We start from the raw sequence: 25823 nt of genomic DNA, 5'->3' as shown, positions 1-25823 counted from the left end.
GATATGAACTGAAATGCTCTGTTTAAAATATTTAAAGAGTGATTAATAAACACAAATGGAATTGTTTAAGTATTGTGCATTATTTTTCACATTTTCTTTTATTATGGAATCGGAATCAGAACCGGGAATCGTAAGGCAGAACTGGAACCGGAATCGGAACCGGAAAATTTCTTTTGATACCCAACCCTATCCTCCAGATATTGACGGACCACGTCTTTCTCTGATTTCGCCCGTGTGGCACACATGCCCACTTGCGGTATGAAGCGCGTCTGCGCTATTCTCCAAGATGCACTTGACGGCCTTTTGTGCAGCGGATTTTATTTTTTTTTGGGACGACCTAGTTAAGGCGGTAGGGTTTCCCAGCTTAGGCAGGCTGCCCGAACTGCAAAGTGCTGCGGGAAACCCTGCAGTTGGTTAATTAGAATAAACAGATGACATTTACATAAAGGCTGATTATATAGAGTAGCTTAATCTCTCTTTTCTGTGTGCAACAATTACTAACTGGAGCCACAAAAACAAAATGAAGGCCTTTTTGGCCTTGATTACAGCTTGGGAGTGCTTCTATTCTCCCCAGAACCCTTGTAGGCTTTCTACATCATTGTTTTTAAGGCTGTTCAACACTCTTTGTTTCTCTTGACCTTCGTCTTTACGTTTACAATAATCTTCAGGGTTTGCTTTTCCTCTCTTTCATTCTGTTATTGAATGGAACTCTGTGCATCTCCGTTTTAAAACGCCATCTAAATGACTCACGTCTTCCTATTGCTGTTGCCGATCTGTATTGCAAAATTTTCTTTTCTTGTTTTTACAGCCATAAGTCCATCAGTGTGTGTGTGTGTGTGTGTGTGTGGGATGTTGGTCATGTCTGATCCTTTCCTCCAGTCAGTCCATCAAGTAAAGCATTCATTTAGAGGAAGCAGTGTGCTTGAATGAAACACACACACATTGTCCGGGATGAATCAGGCTGTGGGCATCTGCGAGTAATTTGGCCGCTTCGATCTGGCAACCACATTGCAGGGCAGAAATAGCTTTCTGTGTAACCGCCTTTACACGTTCCAGTTAATGGCTAGTTATACTTCATCTGAATTGCTTCCGAATGCCGACTGAGACCAACTTTGTAAAGCCGCAACCTTTTAAAGTCTTTCAGAATGGCAGGACTAGCTTAACTGTCCATCAAAATAGGGTGTGCGTCGTAAAGGTTTTAGCGTGTAAATAAATAAAGGGTGTTGAAATTTAGCAGGAACTGACAACCATTATAAAGAAGCCCATCATCTAATTGGAAGCATTGATTCAAAGCTTTAGATAATTTATCAAAGCTCGATTAAAGCTTGGCGCTTGTAGGAATCTTCTCCAACGTTTCCCATGTTACAATTTAGACTTTTCTTTAAAATTCTACTAAATCTGTAAACATTGATTCAATATAGTGACTGCATTCAACCAGATGTCATTGCGTTCACTGTAATTGGGTCAAAAGATTATAATAATATAATAGTAATAATATAGTATGCCTGTGTCTGTGTGTGTGTGTGTGAGAGTGCATGTTTAGTTTGTCTTAGACCTTTAAGCTTCCCAAGCTGATTAAGTTGGTGGTTACGTTAAAAAAAATTACTGTATTTTCTGGACTATAAGCCGCAACTTTTTCCCCACGCTTTGAACCTTGCGGCTTAAACAATGACACAGCTAATATATGGATTTTTCCAGATTTCAATTTTTTTATTTTTTTTTTCTCTCCAAAAAAGCTCAATTCTGTGACGTGCTCAGTTTTTTGGCAGCATGAAGCTTTCATTAGACCAATGAAATTGCTGAACGGGTTAAAGGTAGATTCTCCGATGTTTGAGAAATGCTTTCAGAAAACTGAGTCGGGACCACAAACTAAAAATCAAAACAAACGTGTAGCCAACGAGCAGAAAGGGGCGGGTCTTGTCAATATGCAGCGGATAGAGTGTTCAGTGCACATGTGTGACATTAGCAGGAAGCGGTTTTAACATTGACATGGAGGATTAAAAACAAAGAAAGGGAAGAAAGGCTTACGATAAGGCAATTCCCGAGTCAATAACTCCTGATCTAAATGCTGTTACTATCAAAACGCAGTTGTAGCTACCTCTCTACATTACTACGATAGAAAAGAGGTGTTATTTGTGTAGTAACAGCGTTTAGCTCAGGAGTTATTGACTCGGGGAAACTCCTGATCCTATATTAACAGGCTGATCCTATATTAACACGGTCCTACTCAGTTTTCTGAAGCATTTCTCAAACATTGGAGACCCCACCTTTATCTCCGACACCAAAGGAGATGTCTTCAATGGTTTCAGTGCACAGGAGGAGGAAGATGGTGACCAATGACTTTCTTGGTAGGTTACTGTTTACTGCTATTTTTTTATTTTTGTTACAAGCCGTGTTTCATTAAAGCCTATTTATTTTTGTTACAAGCCGTGTTTTGTTAAAGCCTGTGTAAAGTTAATTTGTTCCAATGTACCTGTAGGCACCTGCGGCTTATAGACGTGCGGCTTATTTATGTTCAAAATAATAATTATTTTAAAATTCAGTGGGTGTGGCTTATATTCAGGTGCGCTCGGTAGTCCGTAAATTACGGTAACCGATTTAAAAATCCCAGATCACTGCCGCACAAAACAGTCCTTGCGTTAGGTTTCAAGGCTAAAAGTCTACAATAAGATGCAACACAATAATATAAACAGCTGGGGCTGTACAGCACCATGTGTCCACAACCGACTACGTGTTATTATATCACATGGGCTCACAGCATCTCACAGCATTCATTTCTGGCTGCTCCTAAAAACCACAGAGTAAAAGCAGCAGCAGCCACCATGTTGTATTCAGGTATTCATAAGCAAAAGCAAGACTAATCCAGCCTTAAGCATCATGTGACCTTTTACGTAAAATGACATAAAAAAAAGACACCACCTGATGTATACTGCTAGCTTTTAAAAGAACTTGTTTCGCCTCGCTGAGATGCTATTACCTATAAATAAGTTACTTATTTCGTACTTTTTGAAGCATTTGATGAGAATGTGAAGGATATTGCCGGAGCTCCCATTAACTCCACACACTGCTTATTTGCATGTCTGCCATCATCTAATCACAGGCTTGGCGCTCGGTGGCAGTGTTTCATTCTAAAGCGATTTCTACTATGCCCCGCTACCTGAATGAGAGTCCACCTCTGTAGGGGGTCCGAAATAGTCAGGCTACTTTGAAGTGAATGCCGTTCATCACTTTAGTTGGGAAGGTCCTAAAAAATGGCCCAACAGGGCCGAAATAGGGTTCATCAGTTGGGATTGGAACACAGCAGATGTCTCGTAACGAGCACGTGCCATTTCCTCAAACAAAGCTTGATTGTGACTAAATGAGATTCAGCTGGAATTTCTCTCGTGTGGGTGTGTGAACGTACATGTGTGCTAAGGGAGGGAGCGGAAGCAATGCTGTAATTGGTCGAAGCCTCTGTTTTAATGGCATAGCTGTTGATGCTAAATTGGGTTCCTGGCAATGCATTGTGGGTAGAGAAGGGGAGCACAGAGCTGTTCTGAATTACAGACTTACTGACACACAAGCACACAGTCGTTATTTCATACTTAACCTTTACAGCCTCTCGCACACACTCACACTTCAGACTTTACTGCTGATTTTACAGTCTTTCCCACATACCTCGTGTGTACACACACACACACACACACACACACACACACACACACACACACACACACACACACACACGCACACTGCTATGCTGCCATTTACAGTGTTGTACTTTTGACTATATCTGAAGGTGTGTGCGCATGTGCATTTTCTCTTGAAAAGCACACAAATCATTCCTGATGCTTTATGAAGCAGCATAATTAACCATTTAAGTTCAAGGTTACTGTACTGTACAACTTCTAAAAGGTTGTATCCCTGCATGTGCACATTTATACACACACACACACACCTGTGACCATGACTCGCCTACATTTGCACACATACATCACAGAGGCTTTATATACCTCTGACGTAGGAGTGCACGACCTATGTAAACCGGCTATAACACACACACAGCAGTTTTTCATTTTTGTTCAGTCGAACTGGATGTTAACGCACGGAATGCTCATGCACACAATTAGCGGTGGGCAACAGGACAAAAATATCACATCACGATTCTCGTAAGCATTAGGCTTTATTTAGCATTCGAGACCATGAATATCAGCTCTTAACTAAAGTAGTTACATAATGTTGCATTTATTGATTGTAAATGTATCCCCTGAAGGTTTCTATTTGTATGGCCACTATTCTTATAACTTGGCCCTGTTGTAAACAAGCTGTCTACTTCCTAGGATTTAAATAGATAAAGTACGGTGTGTAATTGATGGTAAAGTGAAACAAGTGCCCTCCATAATGGACTCGTTGCTGGATAATTCAGTAAACAATAGCAAGTGTGTTAATAGCATCTGGAAGAGGTGGATGCTTTGTCTTGTGTTAGTGACACGCGTGTGTGTGTGTGTGTGTGTATAATTTGACAGATGATATTATCAGTGGTGACTTTAAAACAATGCCCGCATGGCGTTGAAGACAATAAGGGCCTTTTTACACCTGGTCACTTCATGCGTTTTCTCTGATCCGATAGCTATCTGATTTGTTAAAACTGTTCCATTTACATTAGGCCACATAAATGCGTCTTGGCGAATCAGATATCAATCTGATCTTTCTACTCCCGCCCAAAATGCAAATATATTTTACCTCATTTCCGGGGTAATTGAAATGGAACACGCTTTGGTGTATGTGGTTTTCAGAATGCAATCAAAAAGAAGACGAAAAACCTTATGCTACAAAAAACAGCATTTACTTAACAGCGATGCACGACTCGTGAGTCACTTGTGAGTGACGTACTTCAGTTTGGGAGAAGTATAGCGCTGACGTATGTGACTTGAACAGCCACATTCATTTACACCTGTCCAGTTTCATCTGAAATGCGTCCCAGACCACCTCCTGAAGTGGTTTGAACGATCAAATTTATATCCATCTCGAAAATGTTTCGGAGGTCATTTACACCTGTAAATGAAAAAAGCCCTTAAGATGTCCTGCAAGATGAAGTACTTTGGGTTCATCAGAGTCAGTAAGAACACAGGACAAATCACGCTCAAGCATTTTATACTGTTTAACCACAAAGTACTACTACCAAATGGCTGGGATACACATGGTTGTCTAGCCGGATGTCTTTAAATTTTAATCATGGTCACGTACACTTTGGCTCGGTATTGTTACAGTTGTTATCAACCAAATGGTCACTTTAAATGATAATCGCGGTCACGTAGACCCTTTGTTTGTGGCGGTCCCTGATGTCCTGCTGCTGCTCCCATACTAAGGATTTAATCAAGTTTTGTTCATTTAGAGTTCTAAACGTATTACCTTATGATACTTAAGCCTTTTTAGGAATGAGCTCTTTCCGACGTGTACCTTGGAGTGGAATCTGGGTGCATACAATCTGTAATTTCTTACGCAGCCCACTGGGATACTGGGACAAAGCATAGCATGGTTTCTGGATAATTCAAGTCCATAGCCAGCCTATTGAAAGGGGGGTTCTTTTTTTTTCAAAAAGTGGACCTTTTTGCAGTTTTTTTCTCCTCCTTTTGTATTTAATTATGAGGTTCAAATACTTTATTCTGGTGACCTTTTATGCACTAATTTGTGCTGGATTAGCTTGTCTGCTGGTATCTTTTGATGCACCTAAATTATTTACTGCATTGTTGTCAAATCGCTTCCTCATGTACCACCTTTGTCAGTCCATACACAGTTCATAAGTTTAAAGACCACATTAACAACAGAATAGATTTAATGAACTTTACTGAAGTATTAATAATCATTTATTTTCATCATCATTTCTTGACTCTGTCAATGCTTCTTTGCTTGTTGCTGTATTTGTCTTGACACTTATGGATTTAGTACACTGGTCAGTTCCAATCTTCTTGGGTGCAATTATTACATAACTAGTATGTCGTGTGTTATCTGGGTAGGCATCGTAAATCAATTAATATACTAATCATTCCAGATAATTTACCTCAAGCGGTCCGCTTTGAAGTTCTCAGAGGAATAAAGACGCCTACCGAAGGAGAGAAGCATTTCCATTGGCTCCAGTCTGCCGGTATTGGCCAATCACAAAAGTCGATACTGCACAGCCAATATCACTGAATATCCCACTACGTTTTATTATTCTAATTATGCTACATTTATATGGATATTATATTGTAGACTATTGAGTGGATAAAATATAGAAATCCCTTTAATTATATATATATATAACCCTCTTCCCATCATTCAGAGGCGATGCTTCACCGTTGCTTTGAAAAGTGTATTGCGAGAACTCTCTCTGTCTCTCTCTCATGCGCGGCGCACACACACATGTCCAGCACCAATAATGTATCATATTAATTTGAAACAGCAACCCAGAAAATTTGTCACAAGCATTGATTAAAACAATAATGACAATAATCACATGAACAAAACGACTTAAATTCTGGACATTTGGCCGTGATGGGGAGTTTGTTTGAACCACATGAACCCCCCCTGCCTATGGGCTTGTAATTACTTCCCAGCAACTTGTAATTACTTCCCAGCATGTCTACTTCACACCCAAAGGTTTTAGCTATACTCAGTAGAACAGCAGTTGGCAGAAATATAACAGATGAATGTGTTCTGTTTCAGACCTAAACCCTAGTCGTAACCCAAATTGTGCGCTACACTCTTTCTACTCCATCGTCTAGTTTACGGAGTTTAGAAGTACGGTCGTAAATCAAAGACTGATGACTTTTTTTTTTTTTTTTTTTTTCTTCCCCTAACTGGAAATGAGTCATTTCACCAATGACCTCAAATGCCCACAATGCTGTCAGCTTTAGCCACATTTTTTTTAAATGTTGAAGGATATCACACAACGTGAACTAATTGAAAACACATCCAGTGTCAGAGCCTTATAGCCCCATCCCTCTTTTATATAAGCACAGCTGTGACAATAGGGTGTTTCTGATACTTCCTGCAATTGCAGTTCCTGCAGCGTTAAAGCCATCAACTAAATCAAGAAGGAAATGTACGCCAATTAGAGAAATCTAGCTACGCAGCCACACCTTTGTGTACGTAAAATTGTTATCGAAATCTCATTCAGATTTAACGAGCACATGCAGGCCAGCCTCCCTCACACCCCATGTTAAAAATGTTGTTTAACTGCCAGATCCTTAATCAGACTACTCGTATTGGAAGATTTTGAAGTTCCTCCTCTTGGCATTTGGCATGCAGTCTGCCCTGTTTTATTGAGTCATGGTAAAACAAGACCAGATCAATGTTATTTCATTGCGTCTGTTTATTTTCATGACAGCATATGTTAAGTCACATAGGAGCACGTGGGAGCGGATCAGCACCAGTATCTGTGCCGATGCGACGTGTGTGTGTGTGTGTGTGTGTGTGTGTGTGTGTGTGTAATTTTTTTATTTTTTTTTTGTATGCATACATATGTTTTGGGTTGTTTTTTTTTTTTATCAAATTGTACACAGTTATAGACGGGAAATTTATTTTATATTTGCACTATCCGGTGTCACCCAGATAAGGCTGAGGTTCCCTTTTTTCTCACCACTGTCGCCTCTGGCTTGTTCCTTAGTGATAAATTGATGCGTTTATAATTAATCTGCTGAATTTTATTTCTTTTAATAAAGCTGCTTTGTGACAATATTTGACTAGAAATAAAATTGAACTGAAGCAAAATATACATTGATATTTAGATTTGTCTCTTTAAAGATCTACCTCTCTCTCTCTCTCTCTCTCTCTCTCCCCCTCCCTCCCTCTCTCAGGTAAGCCATCATGATTCCCGTAACCGAGTTGCGTTATTTTGCTGAGACGCAGCCAGCTTATCGTATCCTAAAGCCATGGTGGGACGTTTTCACCGACTACATATCCATCGTCATGCTGATGATCGCTGTGTTCGGGGGCACGCTGCAGGTGTGCTTTTCTATCCCTTAATCTAAAAAGAGATAGCACTGCCATGTCAAGGAAATTAAAGAAACAAGCACACTGAAGTTGGAGGGAATATACAGATGATGGAAGCACTTTAGCACTTGGCTGTCCTTAAACGTCAACATAGTTGTTCATCATCTGCGGGTTATTTAATGGAAACAGTCACTTCTCCGTCTTGGATGGACACATCCGTAGCTCTTAGTGGTTTTCTTGCTCTCACACCCATATGAACCACCTGATGACTTGTTGATGAGCTGAAGAGATAAGCTGGCTGAGCTTGTGCAACAGAAGTTGCTCCTAGAGTCAGTCCACAGCCCTGATATGACAGACAGACAGAGAGATGGTGGAGAGAGTGAGAAAGACAGAGACAAGGCGAGGGAGCACGAGGGAGAGAGAGACATAGGATATAGACAGACAAAGAGAGCTGCACATAGAGGGAAAGACAGACAGAGGGAGATGCACAGGGCGTGAGGGAGACGCTTGGGAGACGAACAGGGCGAGAGGGAGAGATTGAGAGATTGCACTTTTGGTCTCAGATAACCCAGGACAAGTTGTTCCTGTCCTGTATTCCCCAGCTCCCCGCTGGGTGTCTGAAAGTTAATGCCCTTTCTAGACCTCAGCTCATCTGACCTATCAGGGAGTCTCCTTTAGATTTTTACCAAGCTTAGTTTAGTCTTCTGCTGGGCAGACTGGAGTCCAGATGCTGTAAATATCGCAGCAGAGATGGGGGAAAAAACTGGCTTTAGTTCAGCTGCTGCATAAACCATTGACGCTTCTGTTGCAGATTCCCAGCCAATATGTAAATGATGCTAAACTGAAGGAAACTCATCAGACCAGTGTCTAGCAGCAGAGTGAGCCAGCGGGGGTGTTTCAGTTCAAAACAGGCATCAGGGAAAAAAGGGTGCAGGAGGCTTTTCTTTAATACAGGTGACCTGATACAGAGTTTGTGTGACAAGAAAAGCTCATTAACATGAATGTACAGGTTGCTTGTGTGGCATTTAATCACGTTACTCAAGGGAATTTTTTTTAATTACCTTTTAAAATTTAGGAAGGCAGGTAAAAAACACTAGTAATGAAATTCTCTTTCATTTGCAGTGAACCATAATAACTGTCGGACAATAAATTGTCTTTATATTGTTCAGCAGCACAATTTCTCATTTGTAATGAAGAGGAGTGAACGGGAGATAACGACTGCTCTAACCTACTCTCTCTTGGCTTTAGGTGACCCAGGACAAGATGATCTGTCTGCCATGCAAGTGGGTAGTAGATGGACACTGCGAGCCACTAAACACCAGCACCACCGTCCCTCGGCCCGAGCCGCGCGGCATCCAGTACGAGCTGGACCGACACCAGTATAACTATGTGGACGCCGTGTGCTACGAGCACAAACTGCACTGGTTTGCCAAGTACTTCCCATATCTGGTGCTGCTGCACACGCTGGTGTTACTGGCGTGCAGCAACTTCTGGTTCAAGTTTCCACGCACCAGCTCAAAGCTTGAGCACTTTGTCTCCATCCTACTCAAATGCTTCGACTCACCGTGGACCACACGCGCCTTATCTGAGACCGTGGCCGAGGAAACCGACGCCAAGCCGACAGGCAAAAATGACGATCTAAACAATGCTAACGACAAGAAGAAGGCGTCCAGCGTGAGCGATCAGGACGTGGAAGCCAGCATACCGATGCTACAGCGCACCAAGTCGCGCATCGAGCAAGGCATCGTCGACCGCTCCGAGACCGGAGTACTTGACAAGAAAGAAGGCGAGCAGGCTAAGGCGCTTTTCGAGAAGGTTCGTGTCCAAAGCAGCCATTCAGATTAGTTATTGTTTTGGCCATCAGTTCTATAAAAGAGTGATAACTGTGTATGTGTTTATATGAAATTCATTCATATTCATAAATTCATATTTTAACCCTAAAGAAAAAAGTGAAACTGCTGAGTGAATCATTTGAGTTAGATCATGTCACTGTCCGTTTCCTCTATTTCACCTATTCAGCGGTATTACAAATAACCATCAAGGGCACTGAACACTCACATGCTCACATTTGCTGATACATAACAGCGCAATAGAAAGATGCCATTTTCTAATAGCTTGCGGTTGTTTATTTTTTCTCATGTCTTTGGACAATGGTTAGTTAGGGTGTGTTCTGTCTGTCCTTGCCCTAAAGCCCCAGCAAGTTAAAATTAGGGCTTTATTTTTAGAGAGGAAGTTTCTTGTCTTATCACAAATAATGGAGTTGTCTGGCTAGATGTCTGTGTCGGGACGATTCATAACTGTAAATGGTCCTCTGTGGATTTGATTAATACATGTAGCTTCTTTATTGATCGCATTCTTTTATCTTAAAATCTGTTCTTTGTAAAAAAGCCAGGTTTCCATTCGATGACGGCGTGACTCAGACAGCAATAACTGTAATAACCACTTCCACAGAGACTTGTGTGGAAGTTTTAAAAGCAGCATAACTGTTCATATGATTGATTGTTTACTGTGAGGAAATGTATTTGCCATGTCTGAGGCAAACACTGTAACTTCAAGGCAGATTTTTGTGGTTTCTCAGTAACATGAAAGCATGCAATGTAACCCTTAACGGATAAAAAGTACGAGAATTTCCTGCTTTTCACCAGGTAAAGAAATTCCGCATCCACGTGGAGGAGGGTGACATCGTCTACCGCCTGTACATCCGCCAGACCATCATCAAAGTCATCAAGTTCATTCTGATAATCAGCTACACTGCGTACTACGTACAGTTCATCACGTTTGACGTGAAGTGCAAAGTGGACATCGAGCGGCTCACGGGATACCGAATGTATTACTGCGCACATCCGCTGGCCACCCTCTTCAAGATCCTGGCCTGGTTCTACATCTCGCTGGTCATCATTTATGGCCTGATCTGCATGTACACGCTGTGCTGGATGCTGGGCCGCTCGCTCAAGCACTACTCGTTCGAGTCAATCCGCGAGGAGAGCAGCTACAGCGACATCCCGGACGTCAAGAACGACTTTGCCTTCATGCTGCACATGATCGACCAGTACGACCCGCTGTACTCGAAGCGCTTCGCCGTCTTTCTGTCTGAGGTGAGCGAGAACAAGCTGCGTCAGCTCAACCTTAACAACGAGTGGACGCTGGAGAAGCTTCGCCAGAGGATCACCAAGAATTCACAAGACAAACTGGAGCTGCATCTGTTTATGCTTAGTGGCATTCCAGACACGGTGTTCGACCTGCTCGAGCTTGAGGTAGGTGCTGATACTACATTTTTACCCCAAAATATCTGCCATACGTTTTGTCACAGTTTGCAAATGTGTATTTAAAACTGCTTATGTTGCAGTTTAACTGAATAGAAATTGCAAGTGCACAAAACCAAATCATACAAAGTACAGATCAAGAGCTTCAGTTAATGTTTACATCGAACAACAACAAAAAAGTGTCTTGGCATGGGTCTTGGTGCCAGATGTGCTGGTGCCAGATGTGCTGGTTTGAGTTCTCCAGAAAATGCTGATCCACTGGGATTTTCTGATGTTTTTTCTGGTGACCTAATAGTGCAAATTACAAAAAAAACTGTGTTGTGAATGACCTTGTTGGAGATTTGAGATGATCAGACTTTTTTTTTCATTCAATCTGTAAACATTACCTGAAGCTCTTGGCCTGTATTTGCATGACTTTTGTCTGCCACTTGATCGACTGATTAGATAACTGCACGAATGTGCGTGTGTTTCTAATAAAGTAGAGAGTGAGTGTAACATAAAACTTTATTTTTAATCACCTTATTAAATTCATACCTCAAAGCATGAGTTAGTGCCAGGGGAATTCAGTAAAAATTTTAGGAAGATCCAGATCCAGAAAATGTGTTTACATTACAAACGTCCAGATAAACCGACGTAATGTTGCCTACTATTAGCTTTTGATGCTTAAATGTAAGTGATTAGTTTGAGAGGTTATGGTTATGTTCTCTAATTAGATTACAGTGATTAAATGAATTTAAAAAATCATAAATTCTGCTTTCTCTTAATCTGTGTATCTCGTTTTTGATATGATGAGCTGGCTGGTTCAACATAAGTTTTTCAGCAAACACCTTGCTGCCAGTCCATCAGTTAACTACTTCTGTTCTTTGCTATGATGCAACTTTTAAATGTTAACCATTGTGTCCATCCCTTAGGTTTTGAAATTGGAGCTGATCCCAGACATCACCATTCCACCCATCATTGCCCAGTTGGCCAGTCTGAGGGAGCTGTGGCTGTACCACACCCCGGCCAAGATCGAGGCTCCTGCTCTGGCCTTTCTACGGGAGAATCTGAAAGCGCTGCACATCAAGTTCACAGACATCAAGGAGATTCCCCTGTGGATCTACAGCCTGAAAAACCTGAATGAGCTCCACCTCACTGGCAACCTGAGTGCAGACAATAACCGCTACATCGTGATTGACGGCCTGCGGGAGCTCAAAAGGCTCAAGGTGCTACGGCTGAAGAGCAATCTCACCAAGCTGCCTCAAGTAAGCCTATTGCATGGAGGATATTATTATTATTATTATTATTATTATTATTCAAAATTCTGGTTATACCTCGAACATGTTTCAGTTTAATGTATGGATGGATTCACAGATGTTTCTGTATTCTGTACAGTGATGCCTCGAGATACGAGTGCTTTGACATACGAATTTTTTGAGATACGAGCTGTGATTCGACCATATTTTTGGTTTGAGATACGAGCAAATTTTTTGAGATACGAGCATCCGAGCCGAAACAAAGATCCCAACAACCACGTGTGCTCTGTTTCCCCCGCCTCAGCTTCCCGCGTCTCACTCGGTTAAAGCCGCCTTTCCACTGCACACGACAAACGACAGCCGATAAACAGGAAGTCATTAATTTCCTATGGAGAGTCGCAAAGGCGCTGCATGAGGTGCCGACCATCTGCGGATCCGAAATTTTCAGATCCGTTTTAAGCGTTAAAAAAATTTGAAATTGTGCGACTACACCGCATCCGATATGCCGACCGGACAGGTTTTTATTACAACGACCGGCAGATGTTAGTGAGGAAAGAGTGACAAAAAAAGCAAAAACATGTGAAGAGAAAAGCGATGAAGAAAATTAAGCAAAATTAATGTAAAAAAAAAAACAGAAATTGTAGCAATTAAGAGAATTTCAGTTAAGTTAGTTAATTTTATTGAAGTTTAGTTAAGTTCCATTTAAGTGTAAAGTAGCATTAAGAATGTACATACAGTAGCGAGTAAGTGAACGAAAGTGAAAGTGTAATTCCTCCTAACTCCTCCGCCTGTTTACTCCTCCCTCAACCTCCGTGCGCATCTTCCGTAAAGTAAAACCAGTTTATTTTTTTTTTAACATTCTCTTTTATTACTGTATGTTTTTATACAATATTTGTCATATTTTTATACAAAATTTGTACAGGTACTGTACATTTTTCATATTCAAAACAAACAAAACAACTGGAGTGGAAATTTGCGAGCTGGAACGGATTAATGGGATTTCAATTAATTTAAACGGGGAAAATTGTTTTGAGATACGAGCAAAGTCACAGAACGAATTAAACTGTATTACTGTATTCGTATATTCATTCATTAAACCTAAGGCAACGCTGTAATCCTCTCTCTAGGCGGTGACGGATGTGGGCGTGCATTTACAGAAGCTCTCCGTCAATAACGAGGGCACCAAGCTGATGGTGCTCAACAGCCTGAAAAAGATGGTGAACCTGACAGAGCTGGAGCTGGTGCGCTGCGACCTGGAGCGCATCCCCCATTCCATTTTCAGCCTCCACAACCTACAGGTACATCTTCACCTAGTCTCTGTTATTGTACATACCAGACACAATTATTGGAATGGTGTCTGCAAGCCATCGGCTCTCCGCATTTTTTATGCACCTTCAGGCATCAATTTCATGTGGAAACAAACTTTCACCAAGACTAATAGAATAAAGTTACAGGAACGAAAGTGTTCTATGGTACATGGTATCCATTCTTCCATTTTAAACACTATGCACAATTTTCTTCGGATCCTAGAGAATCTAGAACAATATGGAATTTTTATGATCCTGAAATCCAGATTGGAGAAGTAAGGAAATTCAGGAGTTTGGTAAATGTCCTTATCCAGATCAACTTAGATTTCTTTTATTCTTTTCTATATGAGCAGTTGAAGGTTAAATGCTCGATTTGAACTCGTAACCTTCTTAGATATAACTAGGGATGCACCAATCTGATCTACGCTGGTATTTCTCTCTAAGTCCAGCAGCTGGATCCTACACTTTCACTGCAATGGACCCAATTCAATTTAGAGAGCCAACCCAGCCACTAAGAGAGAAAATGAGAGGGCTTGCATCACGTTTGGTTTATCTAATTAGCACCAGACTGGATTTGATCTATTTTTTCGTTTTTTTTAACCCAATGACGTTCTACATGCTTGAGAGAGTGTTTGATGGAATGACACTTGTCCTGTATGTTGTCATTGGGCGCAAATAGTTTTCTCTCTTCACCTGGTATATTTAATGGGATCGTTACAAATCTCATCAAACCTTTTCTTGAGATTTATCTGCAAGATGCCGTAAGGAAAGCGTAAGAACCAAGTACTTGGCCCGGCCACCTTTAGCACAATTTCATACCTCTTTTCTGCACTCTATATAAAGCCTGAGAGACTGTGAGCTAACAAATGCTGATTGCAAAATATTTTGTAATGCAGTAACCACAGGCCTTTTAAAGCCACCCAGAAACTGAAAACAACCTACTCATGAGGTTATAAATATAAATCATTTTAAGCTTCCTATGCAAATTGAGTTCAAAAGACATGCCCCACTTATGTATGCCATGCCTACAAATATTACATATGAATGTCTTGCAGGCTCATTGTTATACACTTGTATCAACCTTTTTTTTTTCTTAGAGATTTGTTGTTGGATTTTTTTTTGGAACAGTCACTGGAACCGTTGCATCACTTCAGTGTACAATAGCAAGGATGCCGTATTCATTTCCTTCTCATTCGGCATGGCTGACTCTGTGCTTTCAGCTTTGTATTGAATTTCGTTTGTTCTGCCTTCTGCAGGAGATCGACCTGAAGGACAACAATCTAAAGACAATCGAGGAGATCCTCAGTTTCCAGCACCTGCACCGACTGGTGTGTCTGAAGCTCTGGTACAATCAGATCGCCTACATCCCCATCCACATAGGCGCACTCACCAACCTTGAGCGCCTCTACCTAAACCGCAACAAGATTGACAAGATCCCCAGCCAGCTGTTCTTCTGTCGCAAGCTGCGCTTCCTCGACTTGAGCCACAACAACCTGAACAACATCCACCCTGATATCGGACAGCTGCAGAACCTGCAGTACTTTGCTGTTACTGCAAACAGGGTGAGTGCCACACACACATACATAATATAACACAAACATATAGACACACGTGTAACAGGGAACAGAATATAACACAAACAGAGCTCTTGGTGTGTGTAACCCAGTTGGAACTCTGCTCTGGTTGTTTCTCAGATGAAGTCTGATCCTGGGTCAACACATTTTAGCAAGAGCAATTTATTTAGAGTAGCTCTGTCGCTGCAAGGCTCAATGGTTTCTTCACGGTCATGCAATAAAGCTGTATGTTTGCAAGTTTTTTGGGGTTTTTTTTTAATTATAAAAGAAATCCACACCTTAGGATAGTTTCATAATCTAATAATATATTTTTAAAGCATCTCATCCTTAGGCTTAAATAATGTTACTACAGAAACTATAGAGAACTATACATCCTACTACAGATACAGTATCTGTTAACTGCACTAATATACATAAGTGTGCAAAGTTATGCAAGAACTAACAAACATGCTCTAACCCTTTATAAAAAAAATAATAATAATGAATCTTTTTATAGTATAGTTTGTGCGGCCGACATCAGTTTTCATAGCTTTTTTTATTTTTTGTGCATTTTTATTTTTTTATTTTTTGTCTGTGATGTGGTCGATAATGTCGCATGTTACTGTCTTCACTACAATACAAACATTTGTTTTTGGATATGATTTTATATATACGTGTGTGTGTGCGTGTGTGTGTACTAAAAAAAATATTTTTAGGAACTATATATAGTTTGAGAGAGAGAGATATATATATATATATATACATACATATATATATATATATATATATATATATATATATATATATATATATATATATATATATATATATATATATATATATATATGTATGTGTGTGTGTGTGTATGTGTGTATATATATATATATATATATATATATATATATATATATATATATATATATATATATATATATATATATATATATAAACTATATATAGTTTCTAAAAATAATTTTTTAGTACTGACTATAGTAATACGGACATCATACAATAAACATCTTTTAACAAAATAGTTCTTTAAAGTAGGAATTTGAAGGAAATACATTTGCAAGATAGAAAATGATTGCCTGAGTATACGTGGATGGATAGTAAAGGTGGACAGATAATGGATGGATTGGTGGACAGATAATGGGATAGGTTGCATAAGTGGACAGATGATGGATGGATGGATGGGCTAGGTGGACAAATAATGGGATGGGTTGGATATGTGTACAGATAATGGATAGATAGAAGAAAAGATGAAGAGAGAGTTGATGGAACTTTGGTTAAAATGGTGTTGATTTTCTAAACAGAATCTAAAATTCAGCACCCTGTTGTGTACATTTTTAGGTCGTTGCAAGATGCTGACCAGTTTGTAATTTATAACCCCTATAGCAAAGTAACTCGTGTACACACACGTCTAGAATGAGTGACCGTTACACAAGACGTTTTGAACTTAACATTGACCTTAACCTTAAGTTGCACCCTGGGAAGCCCCACCTGTAATTCATCTCATATTTATCTCTTGCCTCTCCTGGATTTTTTTTCCGCTCGAAAGACGCACTGACACACAGTACCCTCATTTTCTATCATAATGAACAGAGGATGATGTTTTCATCAAGCTCATTAATGTGTAATAAAATGGATCAGATATCTGGCTAACATTTAGACGCACATATACAAATTCACATGATTATAGAGATTCAGCTTCTACAACATGGACATGCAGAAACGTGCGTCTGGAATATGCATGACTGCTGTTTACAGATTTTCTTTACGTTTGAGCTTGAGGAGCTCCAGGGTGTTAGTAACAGTGGGTGGTTGTGTCTGGAAATGTGTGGTGCTGAAAATAGCATTTTTTATGAGACCTGACGGAGCATGCTTAAAAAAATACCAACAAATACAGGCTCACAACACTCACTCTCTTGTCTTCCTTATTGGCAGAATGTGCTACAAACACGCTGGGTAATTATTGTTTTTTTCCAGAAATCGTAGCCTTTTTTTCTTGGTTGGTTTCAGTAACGCAGGGAAGGGAACACAGTACACACAGGGAAGAACGATCCTGAACGAGTGAGTACGTGTTGATCTTAGCGTTTTGCTAAGTCACTAATTTCTGTGACCAGCATCTAGAGACAGCTCCATGCTACTTTTTTTTCAGGCACGTTGCTCATCAGTGCAGAAAGAATTGCATTTGTTTAAATATCAACTGTCTATCAAATCCCTACCCTTACCTGCTTTTTATTAAGTATTCTGAAAAGGTGCAACAGTCAACTATACACACAGTCATCAGAGAAAGATTCGTTCATCATCAGTAAGTGCTTTATCCTGGTCACTTGTGCTTTATCCTGGTCAGAGTTTCAGTGGCTCTGGAGCTTTTCCCAGTAAAACTGGACATGAGGCAGGAACACACCCAAGATAAGACACTGCGCTCCACACACACACATACACACACACTCCTTCAAACTTGGTTGTCATTTAGGGTGGCCACTCTACCTGCCAGCACATTTCTGACAGGACAGAGAGGAAGCCCATGGTAAGATGAAGTCAATCCAACTGTTTATTTTCAAAATGCGTACTTTTCCAATTTTCTATTCAAGTGTGTTTGTCATATTGAATTTGTGATCGTTACTAAATGAAGGCTTGGACTCAGACATGCAGTTGTTTGTTAGAGGAAATAGCATTTTTATGAGACAACATGCCTAAACTACCGCAGGTTTTGTATGGAAACGTGCACACGGCTGTAATGTCTTTCACCGGTTCGTAGATAGAAAGCTGAGCTCCACTTTACACTCTCCTGTATTGTTGTGTTTATTGTCAAGTCAAGAAGCTTTTATTGTCATTTCAACCATATATAGCTGTTGCAGTACACAGTGAAATGAGACAACGTTTCTCCAGGACCATGGTGTCTAAAAAAGACCGAGTTAAGGACTTGGTAATTTAGTCCTAGGTACAGCGGGTAAAATAAGTATTGCACATGTCACCATTTTTCTCAGTAAATTTATTTCTAAAGGTGCTATTGACATGAAATTTCATGACCAGATGTTGAATCCACACATGCAAAGAAATCAAACCATACATGTCCGTAAATTAAGTTATGTTTAATAATGTTAAATGACACAGGGAAAAAGTATTGAACACATGAAGAAAGGGAGGTGCAAAAGGGCATGGAAAGCCAAGACAATCAGTAATTAGAAAGCAATCCTGCCCCTTGTCAATGCAAATTAATATCAGCTGGTTCTGTCCAAACTGATGGCCTATAAAAAGGTCTCATTACCAAGGTATCACACAAGAAACATCTCATGATGGGTAAAAGCAAAGAACTCTCTCAAGACCTTCGCAACCTTATTGTTGCAAAACATTCTGATGGCATTGGTTACAGAAGGATTTCTGTTGGGGCCATAATCTGTAAGTGGAAAGAACATCATTTCACCATAAATAGGCCACGTCCAGGTGCTCCTCGCAAGATTTCTGACAGGGGAGCGAAAAGAATTATCAGAAGTGTCGTCCAAGAGCCAAGGATCACTTGTGGACAGCTTCAGAAAGACCTGGAATCAGCAGGTACAGTTGTTTCAAAGAAAACAATAAGTAATGCACTCAACCGCCATGGCCTGTATGTACACTCACCACACAAGACTCCACTGCTGAAGAAAAGACATGCTGAAGCTCGTTTAAAGTTTGCTGCACAACATTTGGACAAGCCTGTGAAATACTGGGAGAATATGGTCTGGTCAGATGAGACCAAAATTGAACTCTTTGGATGCCATAGGTTTGTAGGAGAAATGGCACTGCACATCACCCCAAAAACACCATACCAACAGTAAAGTTAGGAGGTGGGAACATCATGGTGTGGGGCTGTTTTTCAGAATACGGTACTGGCAAACTTCATATAATTGAAGGAAGGATGAATGGGAAAATGTACAGAGACATTCTTGATAAAAATCTGCTGCCATCTAGCAGGATGATGACGATGAAATGAGGGTGGACATTTCAGCAAGACAATGATCCCAAACACACATCCAAGGAAACTCTCAATTGGTTTCAGACAAAGAAAATAAAGCCGCTAGAATGGCCTAGCTAATCACCTGACTTGAATCCAATTGAAAATCTATGGAAAGAACTAAAGATCAGAGTTCATAGAAGAGGCCCACGGAACCTTCAAGATTGTTTGTGTGGAAGAATGGGCCAAAATCACACCTCAACAATGCATGCAACTCGTTTCTCCATACAGGAGGCGTCTTGAAACTGTCATTACCAACAATTTGTACAAAGTATTAAATATGTTTCAGTAAGCGTGTTCAATACTTTTTCCCTGTGTCATTTAACATTATTAAACATAATTTATGGACATCTATGGATTGATTTCTTTGCATGTGTGGATTGAATGGGTTGTTACCAACATCTGGTCTAAATTTCATGTCAATAGCACCTTTAGAAATATATTTACTGAGAAAAATGGTGACGTGTTCAATACTTATTCAATACGATGTACATAACGTGCATCTGTGCAAACAGAGAAGGACAAGACAAACAAGACAGACAAGACAGTGCAGGACAAAAGACGGTGCAGACAAATTATGCAGGGTGTACTGTATAATATGAACAATAAAACCACACCTTTCTGTTTCAACCGTTTCAAGGTCTGTTGTATCCTTCGCTATATGAAATTGAGTTTACGACACGGGTATCACATTTATTTCCTCACGTTTGTTTCCCAGTCTTAATTACAACTCATTCATGTGGAACTTCCTTTTGGGAAAGATGGATTTACAATCTTTCTGATAGCAGCATAATTGACAATGACCGGAAGCCTCATCCCTTCCCTAAATCGCACTTACATTTAGGTTTCTGCAAAGGTAAAGAGAATGTTTTCAGTTCTATTAACATGAAATAAAGTCTGTCAGTGCAGGTCTAACACGGATAACATCATATTACCAAACATATATCAGTTTTTATTTTTTATGAATGGGACATAAATGGGGAAGAAAAAGTGAAAGTCACTTTTTTATTATCGATTAATTCGAATTTGTGGTTTATGTCGATGTTGAAAAATCGATTTTCCCCAAAACACAAAAAAAAAAAAAAAAAACTCAAAAAAAAAAACTATCCTATAGTCTCTGGTGTTTATTAGATTTTTTAAAAATAATTTTTTTAAAATCAAATTGTCTCAAAAAATCAGGGATTCAATTTATAGGACATATCGGCCATCTCTACTGAATAGATAATAAAGGCCTCTACCAAAGTGTCACGATATTTGCTGTTATGCAGTGAAAACACATTCAAACACATTGTGCAGTAGATGAACAGTGAATAAAGTAAAAAAAAAAAAAAGTGTCTCTATCATACAAGCAAAATAAAAATTCTGACTTGCAGCACTTAAATCATCTTTGATCTGTACAGTCGGTTTGTCAGAATTCACCTAGCAAAAGTTAACATTTAAGGCCTTTTCTTTCTCTCGGTTCTCAGATCGAGACGTTGCCACCTGAGCTGTTCCAGTGCAAGAAGCTTCGGACGCTGAACCTGGGAAACAACTGCCTGACTGCATTGCCATCACGTTTCGGAGAGCTGACGTCTTTGACACAGCTGGAGCTGCGCGGCAATCGGCTAGAAGGCCTGCCGGTGGAGCTGGGCGAGTGCCGCATGCTAAAGCGCTCAAGCCTGGTGGTGGAGGAAGAGTTGTTCAAAACACTTCCTCCTGAAGTAAAGGAGCAGCTGTGGAGAGCCGACAAGGAGCAAGTCTGAGACTGAAAGACGAGGGATGAGAAAACCGAAAAGAGCGAGAATGGAGGCAGATGAAAAGCTGCAGGAAACTCTTTATTTTAACATTTTTAATTTTATAGTGATTTTTTTTTTCTTTTTTTACATTAGTTCTTTTTATATATATATATATATATAGTGGAATACAAGGTTGATCCTTGCATAAAGCCAAGAGATGAATGAGGAAATGGAACAGGATTAGTCCTGTCCACACACACACACACACACACACACACACACACACTGCATTACCACAGGCCAGTACATGCAAACTATAAGCTAAGCTGCATGCAAACTCTGTGCTAAATCACAAAGACTTTAAAGCCTGACACAAACAGTAAAGAAAATATGACACAAGCAGCCCTCTCTACCCCAGAGTCTCTAGAGCCTACTGAAGGACTTTCCTTTGAATGTGTCTTTAAAAACACACACAAAAACAGTGTCACCAAAAACAAAAAGGAGGGACGATGCACGGTTCTGGCGTCATCGCCTCTGTTCTCAAGACAACTGCACGATCATTGCCTTAACTCCTTAGAACAAAAACGCACCTGAGGATTTGATTTTTTTTGCCAAAAAAAAAAAAGTGGACAAATGCAAACTGATGTTTGTATGAGACGATATGTGCATTAACGTTTCGTTTTACCCGTTAACAGTAATGTTTTTTTTCTCTTTGTGCAGACTTTATGATGTCCCTAGGATTATGCTAATAAATGATTCTGGAGACACTCCAACTAAACCCCAAATTATTTGAGTTTAAGTTATAATACATCTAGTGCACCCAACACACCTGGACATCACTCACTCACACACACACATACCTTCATCTTCATACCTTCAACAGAAAATTAAAACCAAAACACACGCCCATCCTTACAGCCGAGGGGGAAAAAAACACACCCGTAAGTCTTTCTCAAAACATTGGTCTGGGACTAAGACTCTTACTGTTTTAGTCCTTTCATAACACTCTCACACACTGTGTGAATCGACACAGAAGGTTGCTTGTTCATTAGACAAAATTCCTTTTAAGAGCTGGTCCAAGATCAGATATTTACATCTCCCTCAATAGAGAAGAAACAGATCTCAGATTAAACCTTCAGACCCTACTCTAAATAATATCTTCACTCCTGCTGTAGCATTCAAGAACCTGTTTATTCATTTATTTATTTATTTATTTTAAATAAACTAGTCTTGACTGTCCATTTTATTAGGAACACTTGTAGATCTGTGTTCAATCAGGCAAATACCAGTCAGGAGCCTCTGTCAAAAATCTGATCTTTATGTCAAATCATTTTGTCAACAAATCTGATTACCATGTCAAGGTAATCAGATTTGTTGACAAAATGATTTGACATAAAGATCAGATTTTTGTGTCCTTGCCCTGGGACACAACCAAGATACTAGGTGATCAGTGCTCACCTAAGCCCAGGAGGGTTGAGTCAGGAAGGGAATCCGGTGTAAAACATTTACCGCATCAAATATGTGGCTCCAATGGTCTGTGGTGTGGTGACCCTTAATGAGAGCAGTTGAAGGAAAAGAGAAACATTTCTGTGGGGTTTATACAGAATGACTGAAAAAGCATCCAGTGAGCAGTAGTTCTGCAGGAAGAAACTCCTTGTCTGGTGCGATAGCAAGACTGATTTGAGCTAACATGAATCTATGGTTGGTGAAATAATCTCTTTACAATTGCAGTGAGCAGAACAGCATCTCGGAGTCCACTGAACCTTCAGGTGGATGAGCTACAACATTAGAATCTGCCTCTTATGTTCAGTGTGTGGTGAAGTGTGTTCTGACCTGCTCATCACTGATGTGAAGTTACTATTTATCCCTCCCCTCAGCCTGAACCAGACTGACCACCATCAAATTCAAGATATTTAAGATGTTTTTTGTTTGATGTGAACATTAGCTTGTAACCTGTATATACACGATGCTATTCATTGTGCTACTGCCACGTGATTGGCTGATCAGTTAACCGATTGAATACACAACTGCTCCGGATAGAATGAACAGTGTTGGGCAAAATAATTTTATGCTAACAAGCCATTTCATCATTGTTGTGGGAGGAGGCATTGTTTTTGAGAACTGTAGCTCCCTCTAGCGGTGGTGGTTGGCTGCATAGCGACAAAACAGTAACCAAAATGTATGTACGTTAAACAGAAATTGGGTTGAAGCAGTGAGTAGTTTTGTTCTGAATGGATTTTTAATTAATGACTACATTTTCTAGAAGATATTTGTCAGACAAGCAGCATAAATGGATATCAGAGTTTCACTGGATAAAAAATACTATGATTAAAGGCTAAAAACCTACCCAGGATCTCCAGAGAGAATAAGTCAGCATAAGTCTAGTTACTATTTGTTTAGGTTACTGTTTTCAGTCTGCGCCGTTGTATTATGTAGGAAAGCGGATATCGTAATCAAAATAGGAATTTCTTTTTGCAAAAACAGCATCAAGGCAACCGATTCTGTGAGTTGTATTTAAACAGAATCAATGTCTTTGATTCTCAGGCAGAGAAGCAACCCAGCTACTGAAAGGTTAACTCTCAGTGCAGGATCCAAGCCCAGATAAAATAGGAATGTTGTGCCAGAAAGGAAAAAAAACTGCCAAATTAAAATATGTGGATTTGGATGATTGGCTGTGACCAGTCTGTACAGGGAGCAACCAGCAATACTGAATTGTTTTTTTTTTTTTTTTTTTTTTTTTTTTTTTTTTTTCTCTTTGATCAGATTATTTTACAAACATTAATGTAAGTATTTGCTAAATATTATATTGCATTACGTAAATCACATTTGAATTTACTGTAAAGAATTTACTAACATTGCCTACATAACTAAAAAAGATTATCACATTTTTGCACTCTGAAACAAGGCCGGATTCAGCCGATTATATTAGGTGGGCAAATGAGTGGTAATGGGCCCCAAAACTTAATCCAGTTCTCCCCATAAGAAACATTAACACAATTCCACAGAGCAATAACTCGTTCACACACAAACTTAACTACACTAAGGATGCTCTTGACATATCGTTTTGGGTGCATGCTTCTTAGACAGTCGAATAAACATCAAAATTTAATGTTCAAATTACGAGCATTGGTTTGCTGCTTCACAGCAATCGCAAATTGAGAAAAGTCTGTAAACTTTCAAAAAATTCAGTACGGAGCTAGAGCCTGTAAGCGTGCCGGACTGACCGTAGCATTAGGTGAGGGGTGAAAAACTATTCTGCACTGCAGGGGTTTGAGCAGAGAAGCTGCAGACATGATTGTATGTTGGCTGTAGTCTGTACACCCAATCAGAAGATGGTGTTTGGCAGATGCCCTTTTTTAGGGTGACCTTTTTTCATTTTATACATTTGAGCAATTGAGACAATTTCCTGATCTGTAGTCCAACACCTTAATGACTAAGCTACCACATCCCCACAGTGGCAGTTGGGTGGAATTGGGATTATACATCAGTTTAACCACTAGGCTACCACAAACATCATGCTGGTATTTTCTGTTATATTACCCTTTGGCTAAAAAAAACAAAACAAAAAAAGACACTTTGGATGGGTAAGACCCATATTTGATGTGTTTTCTGTTATAAAACTATTTCCAAGAAAATTAACCATCCCTAAATGAACATGACTGGTCAGCTCTTTTGTAGTTTGTAGAAAAATGTGGTTCTTTTTCTAATTTTCTTTTTGATTTATATGGATGCAGAAAGTTCAGCTGTATGAATTTCAAGTGAATGTCTCATGCTCATGATATACACGGCATAATGAACACCTGTACAACTACACTTTAATGCAATTAGCTTATCAGCCAATCTTATGGCAGCAGTGCAGTGTATAGAATCATGCAAATACTTTGGGTAATGTTCAGAACGGTGAAAATAATCCCGTGAGCAGCAGTTCCATTGAGAAGGATCAATGGAGAACAGCCAGACAGGTTCAAGCTGAGGTTAAGTCTAGGTTAACCACTCTGTACACTTGTGGTGAGCAGAAAAGCATCTCAGAATGCACAACAAATCTTGAGGCAGATGGGCTACAACAGCAGAAAACCAGGTCGGGTTTTACTTCTTTAGCTGAGAACAGAAAGCTGAGGCTGCAGTGAGCACGGACTCACCATAACTGGTCAGATGAAGACTGCAAAAACGTAGTATGGATTTCATTCTCCCAACTGCACAAATCCATGTAACCAAACTACCTTGTGAAAACAATCCAGGGTGGAGGAGGTGGTGTAATAGTGTGAAGAACGTTCTCTTGCTACACTTTGGGTCATTTAATAACAATCTACCATTGCTTGAATGCCATAGCCATTGTTGCTGACCATGTTTATGTCTACATATCCATGATTTACCATCAAAAGGCTTCCAGGACAATCCTGCACCACGTCATGAAGTAAAAGCCATCTCAAACTGGTTTCAGGAACATGGCAATGACTTCAGTGTTCATTACTGTCTCAGTCACCTGATGTGAATCCAGTAGAACACCTTAGGGATGTGATAGAACCTGAAAGATCTATAGAGACTGCATGGTACAATCAAGAATCTCAAAGAAATGTGATGTGGAATCCATGCCATAAAGTATTAAGAATGTCTTAAAAGCAATGAGAGTGTCACATCTTCCTGATAAGCTTTACAAACCAGACCCAAATGCAGGATGTTTTCTATATTTTTTAATTCACGTATACCATAACAAAACCATAAACTTTACACAACATAATCTGGGACAATAACACACAAACAAAGCATGACACACAACAATGACGAACAAAGACTGATACA

At 39.8% G+C, this 25823-nt stretch overlaps 1 protein-coding gene across 1 annotated transcript in view; it reads left to right on the top strand.

Annotated features, from left to right (window-relative positions):
* Positions 1-21801, top strand: part of lrrc8aa (leucine rich repeat containing 8 VRAC subunit Aa) — a 31737-nt gene extending 9936 nt beyond the window's left edge. The window contains exons 2-8 of the mRNA XM_060891780.1: positions 7818-7965; positions 9202-9768; positions 10599-11207; positions 12128-12460; positions 13579-13749; positions 15015-15320; positions 20775-21801. Of these exons, the coding sequence (XP_060747763.1) occupies positions 7828-7965; positions 9202-9768; positions 10599-11207; positions 12128-12460; positions 13579-13749; positions 15015-15320; positions 20775-21050 (2400 nt within the window). The 5' untranslated portion in view covers positions 7818-7827 and the 3' untranslated portion in view covers positions 21051-21801. The remainder of the gene's footprint in view (positions 1-7817; positions 7966-9201; positions 9769-10598; positions 11208-12127; positions 12461-13578; positions 13750-15014; positions 15321-20774) is intronic.
* Positions 21802-25823: the final 4022 nt, after the last annotated feature.

Source organism: Tachysurus vachellii, chromosome 17 (genome assembly GCF_030014155.1).
Source record: "Tachysurus vachellii isolate PV-2020 chromosome 17, HZAU_Pvac_v1, whole genome shotgun sequence".
Taxonomy (NCBI): domain Eukaryota; kingdom Metazoa; phylum Chordata; class Actinopteri; order Siluriformes; family Bagridae; genus Tachysurus; species Tachysurus vachellii.
Note: the sequence above shows the minus strand (reverse complement) of the source record. Positions and strands in the feature narration are given on the sequence as shown.